The sequence below is a fragment of the Tachysurus vachellii genome, chromosome 5 (assembly GCF_030014155.1).
Source record: "Tachysurus vachellii isolate PV-2020 chromosome 5, HZAU_Pvac_v1, whole genome shotgun sequence".
In the NCBI taxonomy this organism is placed as follows: domain Eukaryota; kingdom Metazoa; phylum Chordata; class Actinopteri; order Siluriformes; family Bagridae; genus Tachysurus; species Tachysurus vachellii.
Genome location: NC_083464.1, coordinates 24600001 through 24618655, shown reverse-complemented (window position 1 = coordinate 24618655; position 18655 = coordinate 24600001). Strand labels below are relative to the sequence as shown.

General features: G+C 41.4%; 1 protein-coding gene across 1 annotated transcript; it reads left to right on the top strand.

The window, feature by feature from the left end:
* The first annotated feature begins 935 nt into the window (after window positions 1-935).
* Window positions 936-16230, top strand: cops7a (COP9 constitutive photomorphogenic homolog subunit 7A). The gene is made up of 8 exons (XM_060870726.1): window positions 936-1069; window positions 2908-3030; window positions 6554-6629; window positions 6830-6918; window positions 11655-11857; window positions 12252-12357; window positions 13664-13833; window positions 15799-16230. The coding sequence occupies exons 2-8, from the start codon at window positions 2908-2910 to the stop codon at window positions 15836-15838; spliced, it is 807 nt and encodes a 268-aa protein (XP_060726709.1). The 5' UTR covers window positions 936-1069; the 3' UTR covers window positions 15839-16230.
* Window positions 16231-18655: the final 2425 nt, after the last annotated feature.

Sequence of the window (18655 nt, the reverse complement as noted above, 5' to 3'; positions counted from 1 at the left end):
TCTATCATCTACAGCACAAGTGTACATACTATTTATTAATTTATTTTTCAATTTATTTGTTTATTTATTTATCAGGTGTGTGAATGAAAGGGAGGGAAGTGGAATAGTAAGGTTACAGGGTGAAGAGGTGAAGAAGGTACAGGAGTTTAAGTACTTGGGGTCAACAGTCCAGAGTAATGGAGAGAGTGGGAAAGAAGTAAAGAAGCGAGTGCAGGCAGGTTGGAGTGGGTGGAGAAAGGTGTCAGGAGTTCTGTGTGATAGGAAAATATCAGCAAGAATCAAGGGGAAGGTGTACAGGACAGTGGTGAGACCGGCCGTGCTGTATGGTTTAGACAGTGACACTGAAGAAGAGACAGGAGTCAGAGCTTGAGGTAGCCGAACTGAAGATGTTGAGGTTCTCTTTGGGTGTGACAAGATTGGACAGGATTAGGAACGAGTACATCAGAGGGACAGCCCATGTTGGACGTTTGGGGGACAAAGTTAGGGAGGCGAGATTAAGATGGTTTGGACATGTTCAGAGGAGGGAGAGTGAGTATATTGGTAGGAGAATGTTGGACATGGAGCTGCCAGGCAGGAGGCAAAGAGGAAGGCCAAAGAGGAGGTATATGGATGTAATTAATGAGGATTTGAAGCTAGTGGGTGCAAGTGTTGAGGATGCAGAAGATAGGGTTAGGTGGAGAGAGATGATTCGCTGTGGCGACCCCTGAAGGGAAAAGCCGAAAGAAGAAGAAGAAGATTTTTCAATTTATTTATTTATTTTTGTCTGTTTTCATTTACATATGTGTATTTTTTTTATTTACTTACTTATTTTTTATTCATATATATATATATATATACAATTTTAAATTCCTTGTAAAGCTCCTTCTGATTTGTTATCCAGTCTGTTTCCATGGCCGCGGGCCTCCATATCGCCTGCTCTTTCCTGATAACCGATTGGTTCCCCGCGCTGTACGTCCTCCGTGTCCAATCAGAGAAGGCGTTGTTTTGTTGTCGACATAAACTAGCGGAAGTGTCACAGTACCTGAAGAAGGAGAGACGCGATCTTACGTTACTTTGTGATACTAAAACGGTAAAGGCATTTTATTTACTTTATTTTTAACGTGAAGAACCAGAGAGGGCAAGCGTGTTAATGAAATCCACATTAAAATCGAGTTAAACAAACGCAAGTGAAGGTTACACGTGATGTCCGGCCTCGTAGTTGCTAGGCTTCCATGCTGACTAGCTTTAGGCTAATCAACAAGCTACCGGCTTCGGTTACAGGGGACCAGCGCAGGGAACATTGAGTTCAGTAAAATAACGAGTTCTTTATATTTGTTGTGATTGTAATGTCGCGGTGTATTTAGAATGCCTTCCGTTAGTTGTGTTGTCGAAAGCTAACAAGCTAACAGGCTAACACGAGTGTGTACTACTGCAAGTCACTCAGCTGCATTAAATTTAATTACTTCTTAGTTTTCATGTAAATCTATGCACTCTTATTTTTACTGTTTTACTCGTGTGTGTGTGTGTGTGTGTGTGTGTGTGTGTGTGTGTGTGTATATATATACCCTGGTGATAACCCTAGTGATATACTGAGTGCTGTTATTACATGTTCTGTAAGGAATGAAGCCCAGACGGATGTGTTGTGCTGTTTTAGGAAAGTAATCAACACCAGGGTGAAGTGATGCGGCTTGGATTGGAGCTCATTCTTCTTACAGAACACCTTTAATAATTTGGATTTACTGATGAACAACATGTCCCTGCCTTTTTATAGTTATAACGTCCACAGACGTGTTAGTTCCTGTTACCTCTTACATTACTGCAGATAGAAACTTTCCTTCCCTTAACAGCCTCTCTCTGTCTGTCTGTCTCTGTCTGTCTGTCTGTCTGTCTCTCTCTCTGTCTGTCTCTGTCTGTCTGTCTTCTCTCTCGCTCTGTCTGTCTGTCTGTCTGTCTTCTCTCTCGCTCTGTCTGTCTGTCTGTCTTCTCTCTCGCTCTGTCTGTCTGTCTGTCTTCTCTCTCGCTCTGTCTGTCTGTCTGTCTGTCTGTCTGTCTGTCTGTCTGTCTGTCTGTCTGTGCAGACATAATCTCCTCCCACTGTAGCACAAATTGACAGAACACAGTTCATTAGTGCTTAGCTCTTGTCGTCCTCTTAACAGGTGCCACTGTAACAATCATAAGTTTTAGCCACTTTTAGGTTTTAATGTTATGCTAAATATTTCTTATTAGCTTTAAGGTAAGTAGTTCATCTGCCATACAAGTCCTTGTGGATGAGTTCCTCTAGAAATTATACATAAAAATTTGATTTGTATTACAGACTTGCTTTTAGAGGAATTGATCGGATTCGAGAATTCTCCAACTCTTGTTTTTTTAAATGCTGTTTATTTTGGTGCAGCCAAAGACTGGAGTCTGACTCCTTATTCTTCTCCAGAGGTCTGAGCAATCGTGAGTGCTGTAACACTGAGGTCACACACAATGCTCATCAATGGCCAAATTAGTGACCAAAGTACTTGCAGTGTCCAAAATATTTACCTCATAGTGTTGCCAGGACACTCGTCCAATTCGACTGACATGACGGCGGCTTCGGGTCATGCAAAGCAGCTACAAATACTATAGTGTTAATAACAAAGCATGCTAATGGACAGAAAACAAATATTACCTCAAGCTCATTATGAAGAATGTTTCTGTTTACAAGCTTCCTGTACAAGCTGCACTGATTACTGATGTATTCAGAGCAAAGACGTTTTCTTTATTAACAGGAACTTCAGCATATAATCTGAAGTGTTATTTTAGGGTGTTTTTAAGCATGCTAAGAAATCATAGTAAAGCAGTTCTGTAATCACACGGTGTAAATTCATCTCTCTCTCTCTCTCTCTCTCTCTCTCTCTCTCTCTCTCTCTCTCTCTCTCTCTCTCTCTCTCTCTCTCGCAGATGGAGGTGGATCAGCTGCTGTCTCTGTCGGGTTCAGCCTTGGCTCAGGCCATCGGTTCACTGCTGGAGACTCCAGGTCTTTATGTTTTCTCAGACATACTGGAGCTGCCAAATGTTCGAGAGGTAGTTCATTGTTTCTCCATCACTCAGTACAAACGGTTACTCGATCGATATTCTCTGCTTTCATGATGCGCATAAAAACGAGGGTGCATAAGTTCTAGCGTGTCTGCTTCATCCGTTACATCCTTGACGCTTTGGAGAAGATTTCCAGGGTTCACGTCCTAGGTAACATTGACAAAGATGTGTAAGGGACTTGATAACCTTTCAAAAGAATATTTCTAATAGCTGACTTAGTACCGCTTTAATAATAATGAACCAGCTGCGTTCCATGTGGTAACAGGTTCTGTGTACTATGCAGGCTTCCGACCTCAAAATGTGCTTTATTTGTACTTTTCAGCGTCACTATTTAACTGCACATACACACGCATGTTAACGCGCGCTCAGTCCTTGACTCTGCTCTCCATTTACAAAATGGCCACAACAATTCAGGAAACATGAAATTCAGGGTCAGAAATTGCAGATACAAAATGTAAAGAATTTGCATTTCAAGTGATCAAGTGTGACCCATACTCAGAATTCGTTCTCTGCATTTAACCCATCCAAAGTGCACACACACAGCCGTGAACACACACCCGGAGCAGTGGGCAGCCATTTATGCTGCGGCGCCTGGGGAGCAGTTGGGGGGTTCGGTGCCTTAGGACAACCTTAGGATTATGAGTCAGACTCTCTAACCATTAGGCCACGACTTGCCACCTCGTCAGCTGTCAGAACTAGATTTAACTAAAAAAAATTAGTAATAAAATTTCTTTGTTTTAAGTGTTGGATAGAAACGTATAATTATTTTAAAAAATTTGTGTGATCTTTGCTACCAAAATGAAACTTCCGATGCGTACCGTCAGTGTATTTTACACCACTAAACACCACACACTCCTAATACAGATCCTAGTGTTTCTAGGCAACTTTGGTCCTGTATAACGATTCAGCAGTGAATCAGTGGATCCTTCTCAAACATTACCACAGCATTCTTGCTCTGTTTTGTGCACTGAGAATGCAGAGCTTTTTTTTTTTTTTTTTTTAACCTTTTTTGCTGTAACTAAATAACATCCCAGACTACTACAGGCAGTATTTCCCTCTACCGCTTATCCGAACTACCTCAGGCGTCGCAGTATTTCCTGAGCTGAAAATCCAAATTGTAGCTAAGCAGGTCACAACCCCACATGGGATTGTTTTGATTTATGAATAAGGTCATGAGGGGAACTCGCAACGTATTAAAGTTCGTATTTCACGATCCTGACACGTAGCACTAGTATTATTTCGCCGTCCATCAACCTTCAGTGCAGTGTCTCAAATCACATATTTATGGCCTACCGTTATTAAGGCTACATTATTAAGTTCAAACAATAGCTGGTCCAGTCGCAGTTAGTGTTTGAATTTTAAAAGCTTCTTCTCCTGTCACCTTCAGATCTACCACAAAGTCTCTTTTGTGTACCTGAATCAAACATGACCATGTTGAGGAGAGCGGAAAGTTTTAATTGCTTTACATCGCTATAAAAATGCTGTCGGGGCTGGGAACCTGACAGACGGGGCTGTTTTGACGTTGTTCTGACGTGCCGTTTAGCGTGCAGCACTTTTAAATCTTCCGGGAGGAATGCAGCGAAGGTGTGAATACAAATGCCGCTCGCATGCCTGCTGCTTCCACACATGTGCAACTGCTGGTGTTAAACCTAGCTGCTTCACATCAGGGCATATGTTTATCACACAGCTCTACTGTGGATTATTGTCCTATACTGTTTGTCCTACAACCCTTCTCACAAGACCAGGAAATCAGTAAAAGAAATCTTTCTCTGGCTTCCAGTCACTTCACATAGTAGTTTGTATGGGTGCCAATAGTTTTGAAATATATTTTTTATTTATTTAATTTGGGGTAAAAAAAAAAAAAGAGACTACAGGAGATATGACGGTATTTTAAATAGGGTTGCAAAGGGGCGGAACGTTTCCAGTAAATTTCCGGAAACTTTCCACAGGAACTTAATCTGGTTAATTTTGGAAATATTCCAAATTGGAAACTTTACGGGAATTTATGGAAATTTACAGGAATGTATGGGAATTATTTGGAAAATAGGGAAATGTATGTAAACTATATCATATACAAACATAATTAAACATTTTGTTTGGTCATAAGCAGACATGCATGCAAGGTTATACAAATTTTAAAAATGACGCCTTGACTGATTTAATTGTAAGTAAACCTTTAATTGATTATTTCACACAAAAGCATAATAAACATTATTATGCTTGTAATAAACATAATAAACTTAATAATTGTAATAAACATATTTCCCTATGATTGCTGTAAAATTAAAGCATCCCCCACACCTTGCCCTTCTAAAAAAAGTCCCAATCACAATGTAAAATGAAGCATTTTTTCTCAAGTGAGTGTGTGTGGGGGGTCATCAAATTATCTGTGCATGTGGTAACACTCCTAATTTACTGCTTATTAAGAGTTAGTATGGTAGTTATTAAGTTTAGATATTGGGTAGAACAATGTAAAGCAGAATAAGGCATTAATATGTGCTTAATAAGTAGTAATAAATAGCCAATATTCTATTAATATTCATGCTAATAAGCAGCTAGTTAAATGACCCTAAAATAAAGTGTTACTGTGCATGTTATGGAAGAATGCACGTACATGCAGGGGGTTTGGCCTCAATGGCGCTCCAGTAAGCCGTGTGCTGTGTGCAAATGACCGAAGAAAGCAGGGTACAAGTCAACTTAAACTGCATTAAATCTTGTTGTTTTAAACAAAATTATGTACGTTTAAGTTCCTTGTTATAGGCAACTCTGCATTTTTTAAAAATTCCCAGTTTATTTCCATATACTCCTGTTAATCCCCATGGAAAGTTTCCATCCTTGAAAATTCCCAGAATTTTGCAACCCTAATTTACAAGATATGTCACAGTATTCTTTTATGGCAGACTGTGCTCTATCTATCTATCTCTATCTCTATCTATATCTATCTATCTATCTATATCTATATCTATATCTATATATATATATATATAGATATATATATATAGATATATATATATAGATATATATATATAGATATATATATATAGATATATATATATATAGATAGATATATAGATATATATATAGATATATAGATAGATATATAGATATATATAGTGTGTTTGCAGACTTTTTGTTTCTGTAAATACATTTCTTAATGTTCAGACATGTATTTAAAAAAAATTAAATCCATATATTTTGTGCAATTTATTTTAGTAACACTTCTGGACAGTTTTTGCACAGTATCAGGATACATGTCATGTAGTAGAAATGTCTTTGCAAATCATGTAATAGCTCAGAATGCAACTCTCTGACTGTTTGATTAATTTTCTGCTCATTCATGAAGGTTGTCAGTCAGAGCTGATGTCCTCTACTGTGAACCGTTTTGAAGTTCTGTCACACTACAGCATACAGCATGTGTTTCAATTCCTCCAGACCTTCTAATCTCTCTCTTACAATCCCTCTCTCTCTCTCTCTCTCTCTCTCCCCCCCCTCTCTCTCTCTCCTGTACCAGCTGGAGACAGGTCCTCATGCTCCCGTCTATCAGCTTCTCAATCTCTTTGCCTATGGAACCTATTCTGACTACAAAGGTAAGCAGAAAAATAGCAAAAAAAAAGCTTTGACTTTGTCGGTTCTGCTCTGTCAGACTCTGGAAGGCTTCTCGCTCAAGTCTGTCCAGCTCACTGTTGCTCTGAATATGGAATCTAACTTTATAGTCACTTCAGGGGAAGCGGATCATTCTACATTGCAGCTTCGGATATTATAACGTCTCTGTGCTTCTGCCTCTTAGAAAGGGCGGCCTCACTCCCAGAGCTAACACCGTCCCAGAAGAACAAGCTTCGGCACCTGTCAATCATCAGTCTGGCCTCCAACCTAAAGGTAAGCTTCAGTTCAGTTCAATTTTTATTTCTGCTGCATTGGGGAAATTTGGGATAGAGATTTGAGCAAACCACATGCTTCATTGTGGACGAGAAAAGGTACTTTACCATAAACGTACCTTTTTTATCTGTCCATTTCATGTTGCAAGCAACATTTGATCAGAATTTAATACAGTTGAGGTCATAGGTTATAATACAACTTGCAAAAACTCCAAAATGTTATAATAATTTAATAAAAATATAAATTGTCATGTTTGGGTTAATAATTTAAAAAGATCTTTACAGATATATTTACATTTACAGCATTTAGCAGATACCCTTATCCAGAGCGATAAGGGTGCTTTTAAGTGTCGTATGTACCGTAATGTATCGTTGAATACATTAACTCTGGTTCACTAGGTTACAGACGTAAGATACCATGAGCCTAAACCATTGTTCAAAGTTATTTATTTATTTATTTTTAAATACGCACATACAACAAACAGGGAAGAAAGTGCTAGTTGAAGTGTTTCATGAATAAGTAGGTCTTTTGAAAGTAACCAGTGACTTCTGTCACGCACTGTCACGACTCCAGTGATGCTGTCCTGACCCCTAGGGCAAGTTCATTCCACCACCTTGGTGCCAGAACAGAAAATAGTCTTGTTGTACCACCTCTTACCCTGAGAGATGGTGGGACCAGTGGATCGGTGCTGGTGGCTCTAAGGATGCAAGGTGCAGTGTGAGGAGTGATGAGGGCTTTGAGGTAAGAGGGAGATGATCCATTTTTGGCTTTGTAGGCAAGCATGAGGGTTTTGAATAAGATGTGTGCAGCTACCGGAAAATGGCCGAATCCTTCTAATGTTGTAGAGAAAGAACCAACATGAGCGAGTCACATTAGCAACATCCGAGGAAAAGGACAGTTGAGTGTCTATGGTTACCCCAAGGTTGCGAGCCTTTGAATGAAGGGGTGATCAGATCTTTATGCAGGGATATTGCAAGATCATGACCTGGGGATGAATCACGTGAGATGAGCAGCAGTTCAGTTTTGCTAGGATTGAGCTTCAACTGATGTGAGCAGTCATCCATGATGATATGTCTGCCAGACATGCTGAGATCCGGTCAGAAGCTGTGGTGTATCTGACGGTAGGAAAGAAGATAAGTTGTGTTCAATCATCAGCATAGCAGTGGTAAGAGAACACGTGTGAGGAAATAACTTCACCATGAGAGTGAGTATACAGGGAGAAAAGAAGAGGATTATGTACTGAGCCCTGTGGAACACCAGTGGAGAGTCTGCATGGAGCAGATGTTACCTGATATGAGTGTCCTTCCAGGTAGGAAGCAAACCGTTCCCACGCTGATACGGCTAATCCCAAGACTCCTGAGGGTGGACAAGAGTGTCTTGTGATTAGCCGTATCAAAAGCTGCCGAAAGGGTGAGGAGGATGAGGGCAGATGACAGCTTGGCTGATCTAGCAGCATGTAGATTCTCAGAGACCTCCAAAAGGGCTATCTCTGTTGAATGAGCTGCTTTAAAGCCGGACTGGTTGGGATCTTAGAGGTTGTTCTGTGAGAGATAGACAGACAGTTGATTATTTCAAGACTTTTTGAAATTTTCACAAATGAGAGAAGTGATACCGGTCTGTAGTTACTGATGTCTGATGGATCCAGAGCAGATTTCTTAAGGATGGGAATAACCCTTGCACACTTGAAGGTAGTTGGTACATGACCAGATGTTATGGATCCATTGATGATAATGGTAATGAAGGGCAGAAGGTCTTGCAAGATGGTCTGGAGCATAGTGGAAGGGAGTGGATACAATGGGTGGTAGGATTGCAAGACCGGATGAGTTGTAAAATCTCCTCTGCTGCTACGGTTGAGAAACGTGACAACAAAGGAGTAGGGGAATCCTGACTGTGAGATCGGTGCAGTCGGGGAGGGGGGTCTGAAGATTTTCTCAATCTTCTTGTGGTAGAAAGAAGCAAAGTCTCGGGAGGGGATGAAGCAGGTGGAGCAGGGTGTCGAGTGGAGAAGAGGAGATGATGTAGAGCTTACAAGGGTAGTGAGGAAAATGACTCAGGATCAGGAAGAGATGAAAGAGTGCCAGAAGCTACAGAATTAGGGGAGCCAGAGCGGAGGTTGCGGCGGGTAAGAGAGAGTTAGTTTTAGGTAGGGTAGGGAGAGTGATGGTGAAGGATAACCGGTGATAATCGGAGATGTGTGGTGGGGTAACAGTCATGTCTATAGCTGGGAAAGGATGGGTGAAAACCAGGTCCAGGACATTTGTAGCTGTTGTAGCTGTTGAGCATCAGGGCGAATGAGTCCAGAGGTGTCAGGAGGGAAGAAGACTGAAGCTTGTCAGAGGGGAGGTTGAAATCGCCAAGCACTGTCAGAGGGTGCTATCGGAAGGGAAAGCACTGAGCGGTGTGTCCATTTCTTTCAGGAAGTCTCCTAGGGGACCAGGAGGGAGGTAGATAACAATGATGACAAGGTTGATTGGAGAGGTAACTGAAATGGTATGATGTTTAAAAGAGGAGATGGTTAAATGAGACAAGAGGAGAGGTGAGAAACACCACCTCCTTAACAACAGTAGACCTGTACCACCACCCCTGCCTGTTTCTCGTGATGAGTGAGAGAAAGCATTGGCAGAGGAAAGAGCAGCTGGTGTAGCAGTGTTCTGTGGGGATATCCAGGTCTCAGTTAGGAGTAGTGGGAAGCTAATGCCGAGATAAAGTCAGGTTTCCTTATGGCAGGAGGTGACTACAGAGATTGTTTTGAGGCACATAATCTGCAGTCATCCAAGAGTGAGATTTAAAATATGGTGTGGTAGAATACATCAAAACAGTAGTAGACACTTATTTACAATGCGTTAGAGGGATACTTACAAACCTTTTCATTTAAATGAGTAAGCCCTGCCCACAATTCACACCTTAAGGGAGACTGAAACTACTCCTGATTAATCAGCTGATGCCCCTTTTTCCACCAAAAAGAACCAGGTGCTGGTTCAGAGCTAGTGCTGGTGCTGGTTCAAAATTGGTTCTACTGGCAAACCTTCTAAGAACCTGTTTGCCTTTCCATCGGCTGGAGAGCCGTCACAGAGCCGAGTCTGACGTCACTGTATACGCGTCACGTTTCCCAGCACCGTTAGCGCAGCAGTAGCAAACACCAACATCAACAACGGCAGATGTTGCTTTACTGTTAATGCTCTTGTTGCAATCGAGAAAGTACATAAAGTTATTTTATCATTAACACAGAAAAAAAAGTTAGCCTTAGCATGTAGCTAACTACTATGATGTGTGCTGAGGGTACATTAAGGTACATTATAAAATGCGCTAACAGTAACCCCGCCCACAGCCCCTGACGCAAGCGGTTCTTAAGTCTAGACCAGCAACTGGTTCTAAATTAGGCTCTGGCTCCGAACCACCACTCAAACTGCCTCGGTGGAACAGGGGCATCATAGAACTACTAAGCAAAGACCAACACTATAAGATCAACAATGCTATAGCAGATAGTACACAAAATTCTGAAACCTACTTTACCAGAAGACAGTATATTCCAATAGAGTTTGAATACATACAAATAGTCCACAATGCAATTTTTATGATCCCTCTTATTTCTTTATTTTTTTCTTTATTTTTTTTTTACTTAGCAATTTACAGATTCTAGTCCCGTCAGTAAAGCTCAAACAGCACCAAACTTACGCAGTCCAGTCGAGGTCATAAGTTTACATACACCTAGCAAAACTCTGCAAAATGGTCATTAAAGAAGAAGATGAAGGATCATGAAAATTTAGTATTGCCATGAATGCTATTTTTATATGATTTTTTAAATTATTAATGTATTGTAAGGTGTATGAAAACCTGTGAAACTAATTCTGAAATAACCTTCTGGGTTCCTCAGCCATGCCACAGTCTCATGTTTGATGTGAAGATTAACTGAAGCTCTTGATGTGTATCTGCGCTGCTGATTGGAAAACTGCCTGGGTGTTCCTAATAAAGTGGACAGTGGGTGAGGTTCTAGCTAGTTAAGCTCTGCTGATCGCCAAAGACAGTTATAAGGTGCTTAAAGTGTATCAATACGCGATAATATTGCTTCATGAAGGACTGACGTCTGTGATTGCTGATAAATGTCCGAGTTCACTCGGAGAGCGTCCGTCTTCTCTGGATTCCTCCGATTTCTGTCATTTTGGAATTGAAATTTTTGAAATTTTCGTTTAGGGTTGCAAATTTCAGTATTTGCAAATTCATTCATTCATTCATTCATCTTCTACCGCTTATCTGAACTACCTCGGGTCACGGGGAGCCTGTGCCTATCTCAGGCGTCATCGGGCATCAAGGCAGGATACACCGTGGACGGAGTGCCAACCCATCGCAGGGCACACACACACACACTCTCTCATTCACTCACACAATAGGGACAATTTTCCAGAGATGCCAATCAACCTACCATGCATGTCTTTGGACCGGGGGAGGAAACCGGAGTACCCGGAGGAAACCCCCGAGGCACAGGGAGAACATGCAAACTCCACACACACAAGGTGGAGGCGGGAATCGAACCCCCAACCCTGGAGGTGTGAGGCGAACGTGCTAACCACTAAGCCACCGTGCCCCCCGTATTTGCAAATTATGTGCAAAATTCCGACACTTTTCTCCGCCTCCAAGCTCCACTGCGGTTAATTATTGTGTTCTACTGCGTAAAGTCAATATGCTAAGAACTGATTTTTTTTGCTTCTTACATTTGAATTGACATTTGTTTGTCCCAGTGCCTGCCCTACTCGCTGCTGCTCCAGCAGTTAGAGCTGAAGAACGTGCGCGAGCTGGAGGACTTGCTCATCGAAGCCGTCTACTGCGACATCATCCACGGCAAACTGGATCAGCGCAACCAACAGGTGGAGGTGGACTTCAGCGTGGGCCGCGACCTCGGTCCTAATGAGCTGCCAAACATCGCCAACACACTACAGGAGTGGTATGTTTGTGTGCGTGCGTGCGTGTGAGAGAGAAAAGTGTATGTCTGATCTCGTGTGTATGTCTGATCTTAGTCTAGAAACTGTGTGTCTGTGCGTTTGTGACTGTGTGTCTGATCTGTGTCTACAGCTTGTGTGCATGCGTGTGTAAGCAAGAGAGAAAGAAAGATTTCGTACTTTTATGTCTGATCCGTGTGGGTGTGTAAGCGAGAGAGAATGAGGAACTTTTTATATATGTATGTCTGATCTGTGTGAAGAAACTGTGTGTGTGAGTGAGAAAGAAAGAGAGAGACTTTATGTATGTCTGATCTGTGTTTAGAAACTGTATGAGGGTGAGAGAAGTGTTTTGTAAACAGTGCTTTGATGCACAGCGTGTCGTCTCTTCGGCTCCGTCAGGTGTGCCGGATGCGAGGCGGTGTTGTGTGGAATTGAGGAGCAAGTCTCCAGAGCTAATCAGTACAGGGAGAGCCAGCTGAAGGTCAAAGTACAAGTGGAGACTGAGGTGAGTGTGTGTGTGTGTGTGTGTGTGTGTGTGTAATAAATTGGATATGTTTTGTACTGACCAGACCGTGAGAGTGGTTATTAACTGGGGACTCTGAAGGAACTCGGAGCGATGCTTTATTTATCAAGGTAAAGGAAAGTCCTACATTCAGACAGTTAGATCTGCGTCGTTTACTTTTAATAGAAGACTCTTAAGCCCGCATTCAAACAATCATCAGATCTGCAGCACTGTCTGAATGGAGAATCTTTGACTCAGTCAGTGTTCCGCTAGGCATGTTTAATTTGGCTGTTTTATTTGGACCGTCTGACTGACTTATGTTTTCCCTCTCCGAAGATAATTACATGCCATATTGAAATGTAGCTGCATGGATCTACAGGGCCCTATTTATTTTCCAGTATAAAAGATCCTTCACTACCAGACAGCTTGTTCCCCATCCAGAAGCTCAGCATCATATCACAGCTTCCTGATCAGGAGTATTCTTTAGTACTAGAGTCGTACTTTTACGACTCGAACTGTATTTCCACCCAAGTGGAATCATATTTTTTTTTTTTTTTTTAATATGAAAAATGTCAAATTACATGAAAGTCATTGATGGAAAATACAGTTCTCAAGTACAGTCAAAATTGCACTCCCTTGAGCTGAGAAAATCCCGTTGTATATATTGTGTTTGTTTATTTATTTTTTTAAATGAAGATATAGCAATAAAATACGATGGAAGCACGCTTGCTAGTTCCCGCACTATTTCAGCACATACAGATATCTCACCCCAAAGGAAAGCTAAAACCCGAACGAAAGGACGTTTCCTGTAAGCACTTCTTTTTTTCTTGCTCCGAGTCACAGTTGATCCTCGAGTAACGTTATTAACGCCATACGTTCTGCGTATATTCGCCGTGCTGGGAGTTTTTGATGGTGTGAATAATGTACTGTGCACAACAGAAGGAACCGCAGCCTCTCTGTGCATATTCTTTGCCCGCAATTAAATTTGTTGTTCGAAGGTAATTTGATCTTCGGACGCAGAGTTATTGTAGAACGAGATTCCCCACCGCTAAAGCCTGCTAAAGGCTTCAGTATTGTGTTTGAATTGCTTCCAGGATGCACATTAGACCTGATGTGTAACAAGCTGATGTAAAGAAATCCTAAAAGTGAACGTGTTGGTGCTAAACTTCCTCTCCCTAACTCCAGCACTTCTCTATTCTGTAATATAATGCGCTTATTATCTGAAGCCAGGCAATTTAATATCTTAAATTCAATTCAAAGGATTTGTCAATTAAAGGACATTTTCACTCAGTGTCATGCTTTCATTTAGGTGTCCAACCTACAGAAAACCCTGAAGGCCAGCTCTGCTTCACCATCCTCTGGCCCCTCCCCCGGCGGTGCAGCGTCCAATCAAGACGCAGATCAACCGGCTGAGCCGCGAGACCCCGCCTCTTCTCAGGAATCAAGACAACCAGGGAAAAAGAGTTCAAAGGTGAAAGGGTAAGTGGTGTACCCGTAGCTCGGAGACCGAGGCGGACGAGTTAGACGTCAGGGATCGTGTAGGTCAGTATTAAAAAATTTTTCATTGATGAGAAATAACTACCAGGACGTTTTCAGGCAATAGTGAACTTCTTATTTATCCTAAATAAAGATCTTTTTTTTTTTTCCCCTAAAAACATCATTTGGTGACTGTAGGTTTGTAGGACATTTGGTTTAATAATTAATTTGGCAGAATTTTGCTTACTTTTGTCTAGCAAATTTATTTTAGCTACCGGAATCAAATCTCACAGGATGTTTCTTATTTTGGGATGTGGTAGCTCAGTGGTTAAGGTGTTCGACTACTGATCGGAAGGTCATTGGTTCGAATCCCAGGTCAACCAAGTTGTCACTGCAGGGCCCCTGAGCAAGGCCCTTAACCCTCAATTGCTCAGGTGTATAAACTGAAATAAAAATGTAAGTCACTCTGGATAAGAGTGTCTGCTAAATGCTGTAAATGTATTTTTCACCCCATTCTGTGTAAACTCTAGAGACTGTAGTGTGTGAAAATCCCAGAAGATCAGCAGCGTCTGAAACACTCAAACCAGTCCATCTGATCCCAACAATCATGTTACGGTTAAAGTCACAGAGCTCAGACTTGTTCTTCATTCTGACTCTCAAAGCTGTCCAAAAAAACAACATGTCTTTACTTGTCGGAGCATAACGAAGCATTTTACTGAGAGATGAGCGCAAAAAGAGACCATCGAGATACAGAACAAGGATTTTGAAGGTCTAAATAAATGTGTAAGTCTGAATAAAAAGTCTGAGGATTTTTTATTTTGTTGCACATGTAATTAAAAACAGCGCAAGTTCTCCAATTTAAGTAAAGTATAAAAACACCAAAATAGTTCTTTTAAAAGAGGTTTTGAGTGTAAGGAGTGATTTTCTTTCCCTGCACAGAGGTTGTTATTGCTGTTGTATTATGTATGCAGTAGGAGTGCTGCTGGGTAGAAATTTGGATATTGAGTATATATGAGTTTTCCATGTCGTCGCTGTCGGGCGGAATCCTCATATCTCCAAAACCGTTATTCTTCAGGAAATGAAAAAAACGCCGTACCTTATCTACAGTGCACAGGGTTTAGTCCGCGTTGCAGTGGATTGTCTTGCGCTAAAAATTCCTGTCCTCAGACGAGCACCAGAACTAGCGGGGGTCAAGTTTTTTTTTCTTTAAGCCCAGTGTTTTGAAGACATTTACCTCAGAAGACGTGTTGATTCGCTGCGACTCTTCTTAAGGAGAAATATGCCGCGAATCTCTCCCGCGGAGTGAGGAAGAGGTGGACAGTTGAAGTGTCCAATGGAGTTATGAGATTTGCGCTCAAGCTATTTTCAAGACTTTAGATTGGTTAATAACTTGTAAAAATAACAGACCCACATGGGGACTGACCAATAGCATCGATGTGTGAAAAAATATGAAATTGACCAAATTTGGACATACGAGGTTTCCGCCTGACAGCGACGATGTGTAAGTTGGGACCGCGGACCACGGTGGTGGATCCAGACCAGGCTTTTAATACGATCAGAAAAGAGTACGATCAACACTCGCAAAGCCGAGAGGACTCGGAGAGCAGATTTACAGCAGGCGTCTGTACTGTCAGTAAGTGTGTGTATGTATTCGTGTGTGTGCGTGTGCATCACGCACGTTTTTGCTCGGATAGCTCTCATAATAAAGCAGGTTTGACTCACACAGCGAGCGCTGGAGTGCGTCTGCTCCCGCACTGTCTACAGCCATTAGTTTCATTAGTATTAAGTGTGTTTGCTGTGCTCTAATTCTCCTCTAGTTAAGTGTTATTACACAGGATTACTGACGTCCCACCATCCTAATCAAATCTTAACAAGATTCTAATTGTCCTTATCCTGAAACCTTTTGTGATTTTCGGCGCTTTACCGACATTGTTTTTGTTAACGGAGATCTTTGTCTCTGTGTCACAGGCTTCGCGGGAGCGGAAAGATCTGGTCAAAGTCGAACTGAGCCCAAAGGCACGTAAAGAGGTGCAGATCCGCTGACTCGATGAACAGATCTGAGACGAACAGAGACACTTTGACAGACTTTGGATCCACACTGGCAGAAGAACTAGTGAGCAGATTGCAGCTTCTTCATAACACTGCTGTCCAGGCGTCATATAACCACAGACTTTACAGATACAAAACTCGGATTAAAGACTTTCTGTGTGTGTGTGTGTGTGTGTGAGATAGAGAGAGAGAAAGTGAAAAAGAATGAACTGTGCATAAAAGTATGCTTGTAAATGTTTTAAATCGATATTTTTCTTTCCGAGTGGTTTGAGTTGCATTGTTCCATAATCTGGATGCATGATGATGATGATGATGATGATAAAGGAATAAACATTTTCCCTCTGTCACTAACCTGATCATTTTTTACTCTTCTCCCTATCTTTACCTCTGCTCTGTAATCTAAAATGATGCACATGCTGAGCCAGAGCTTGTGTGCTTTAGAGATCAGGCCATTATTTATCTCGCTTAGACACATACGCACATACCCTTGTCAGGTGCTGAGACACACACACACACACACACACTATGATAGTAGTCCCATCTCTCCACATGCTTTCCTATGAAAATAACCAGGCTCTACTCAAAACCATTATTTAGTCCCATGTGCTTTCAGCTGCTTTCTCTCCATTTCCGCTGCATGACGTTAATGGTAGCAATTAATTCTCTCCTCCCACTCAGAGACAGAGAGAGGAAGAAAAAGATGAGATGTTTTTGTTTTAACTGTTCATTCTCCTCTTCTTCACGGATTTTCGAAATATGTCTGTTGTTCGGTGTAATAGATTTAACATCCTCTCTGATGTAATCCACTATTCATTCTCTCTCTCTCTTTCTCTCTCTCTCTCTCATTCTCTCTCACGCTCTCACTCTATTAATAGTGGTGTTAATTTTAGTCAGCGAGATAAAACGTCATTGGTTCACAGCCTCTTGAAACAGATGGGAGCTGTGAACTGTTACAGCTGCCTACCTATGTAAGTGTGTGTGTGTATGAGCAAGATTATGATATTTAATATGTGTGTGTGTGTGTGTGTGAGAGAGAGAGATAATCCGTGGATGAGTTCCTTTTCCATGCACTTCTTCCAAATTTCTTTGCAATCCGTCCATATCCACAAATAAAAGTTTAAAACACCATAAAGAGATTTTTATTGAACTTTTTTTTTTTTATACAGATAATCACACACGGTACTTAAGGCAGTGCTACATCATATAAAACTACGTCACAAAAAAAATCACAGCTTGTACAGTATGTGGAGCTGAACTTTGAGTTTCATATGAAGTGCTTTAACCCGCTGACACTTTCAACACCTTTTAAACACGTATATCGATCTTGTCCCAGATGAAGAAAAAAAAAAAACCCACTAATAATAAATTACTGTCTCTATCAGCATGGCAAAAACCAGAATACTTGCTTCTTAAAAAAAAAAAAAAAACGCAAACTTTTTGCCCTTTTGCTCGGTTCCATAAAAGCGTTGACGTCACTCCAGAACTCGTAAGAAGACACAACGCCGTTTTCTCAATCTGCGATCTCCAGTGCTGTGGACATCTGTTCTCTGTGTAGTTCAGTATCCTGTTTTGCTCATGAAACTCATAAGCTGAGAGCTGATATCTAAATGAGGTGGGTTGAAGCAGGAAGTGGATGAAATTATGCCAAGGAGTTGATTTCTAAAATTGTGACTCTCCTCTTCTCAAAGGAGAGTGAAGGATGGCTGCTGCAAAGAAGAGGAAGGCAGACCTGCCAATCTTTTTGTGCACGAGCTTTGCATTTTAATATCGGATCGCGTTACGTACGCTGTTATGAGATCTCGCTCCTCATTATTTTCCCCTCAATAAGAACAGCAAAAGAACAGGCTGACATATTTGAAGCCTGAACATCTGTGACCCCTTGGAAGCCTTGCCCACTTCCCCTGATCTCACATTAGTAGTGTTCGTGATAAAGTGTCCTCTCTTTCTGTCAAGGTAAATGGAGAATGTTCTGAATTCATGAATATAAAATGAAATCTATCGATGTATGTTCAGCCTAAAATTAGACAGGTACAAATTAAACATCAGTTAACTCTAGAGATGACACCGATCTAATAGAAATGGTATTAGAGTAGATCGGATATCTGAGTCGGAGTATATTTATATATTTATTTAATTCAAAAGTTTTCATTATAAATGATACTACCGACAATACCTTGTGTGAAAAGTAAGCCTTTTTTTTGCCTCACACCTTGGGGTTGGGGGTCTGATTCCTGCCTCTGCCGTGCATGCTTCAGAGACGTACGTTATAGGCTGATGGCATCTCTAAATTGTCTGTACAGTGTGTGTGTGTGATTGTGTCCTGTGATGGCTTGGCGCTCTATCCAGGGTGTTCTCCGCCTTGTACCCAGTATCCCCGGGATAGACTCCAGGTTCCCCCGACCTCGTGTAGGATAAGCGCTACATAATACAGATAGGCCAGCAGCTTCGGGTAATGTTCACATCAATCATAATCTCGTTTCTGACCGCAGCATGATTGTTAGCGCGACAGGCTGGTTTGAGGATTTTTATAACTGCTGATCTCCTGGGATTTTCACACACAGCAGTCTCTAGAGTTTACACAGAATGGTGTAATAAAGAAAAAATATCCAGTGAGCAGCAGTATTGTGGGGGAAAAAAACACCTTTTTTTTTGATGAGACAGTTCTAAGGAGAATGACCAGACTGGTTCAAGCTGACAGAAAGTCTACAGTAACTCTGTACAATTGTGGTGAGCGGAAAAGCTACTCAGAATTCACAACTCACAAAAACTTAAAGCA

Bases quoted from the DNA above. Each gene is read 5' to 3' on its own strand.
- cops7a (XM_060870726.1), top strand. From the start codon at position 2,908: ATGGAGGTGGATCAGCTGCTGTCTCTGTCGGGTTCAGCCTTGGCTCAG. The intron at 6,630-6,829 runs GTAAGCAGAAAA...TCTGCCTCTTAG, and splicing joins AACCTATTCTGACTACAAAG to AAAGGGCGGCCTCACTCCCA. The intron at 11,858-12,251 runs GTATGTTTGTGT...CGGCTCCGTCAG, and splicing joins GCCAACACACTACAGGAGTG to GTGTGCCGGATGCGAGGCGG.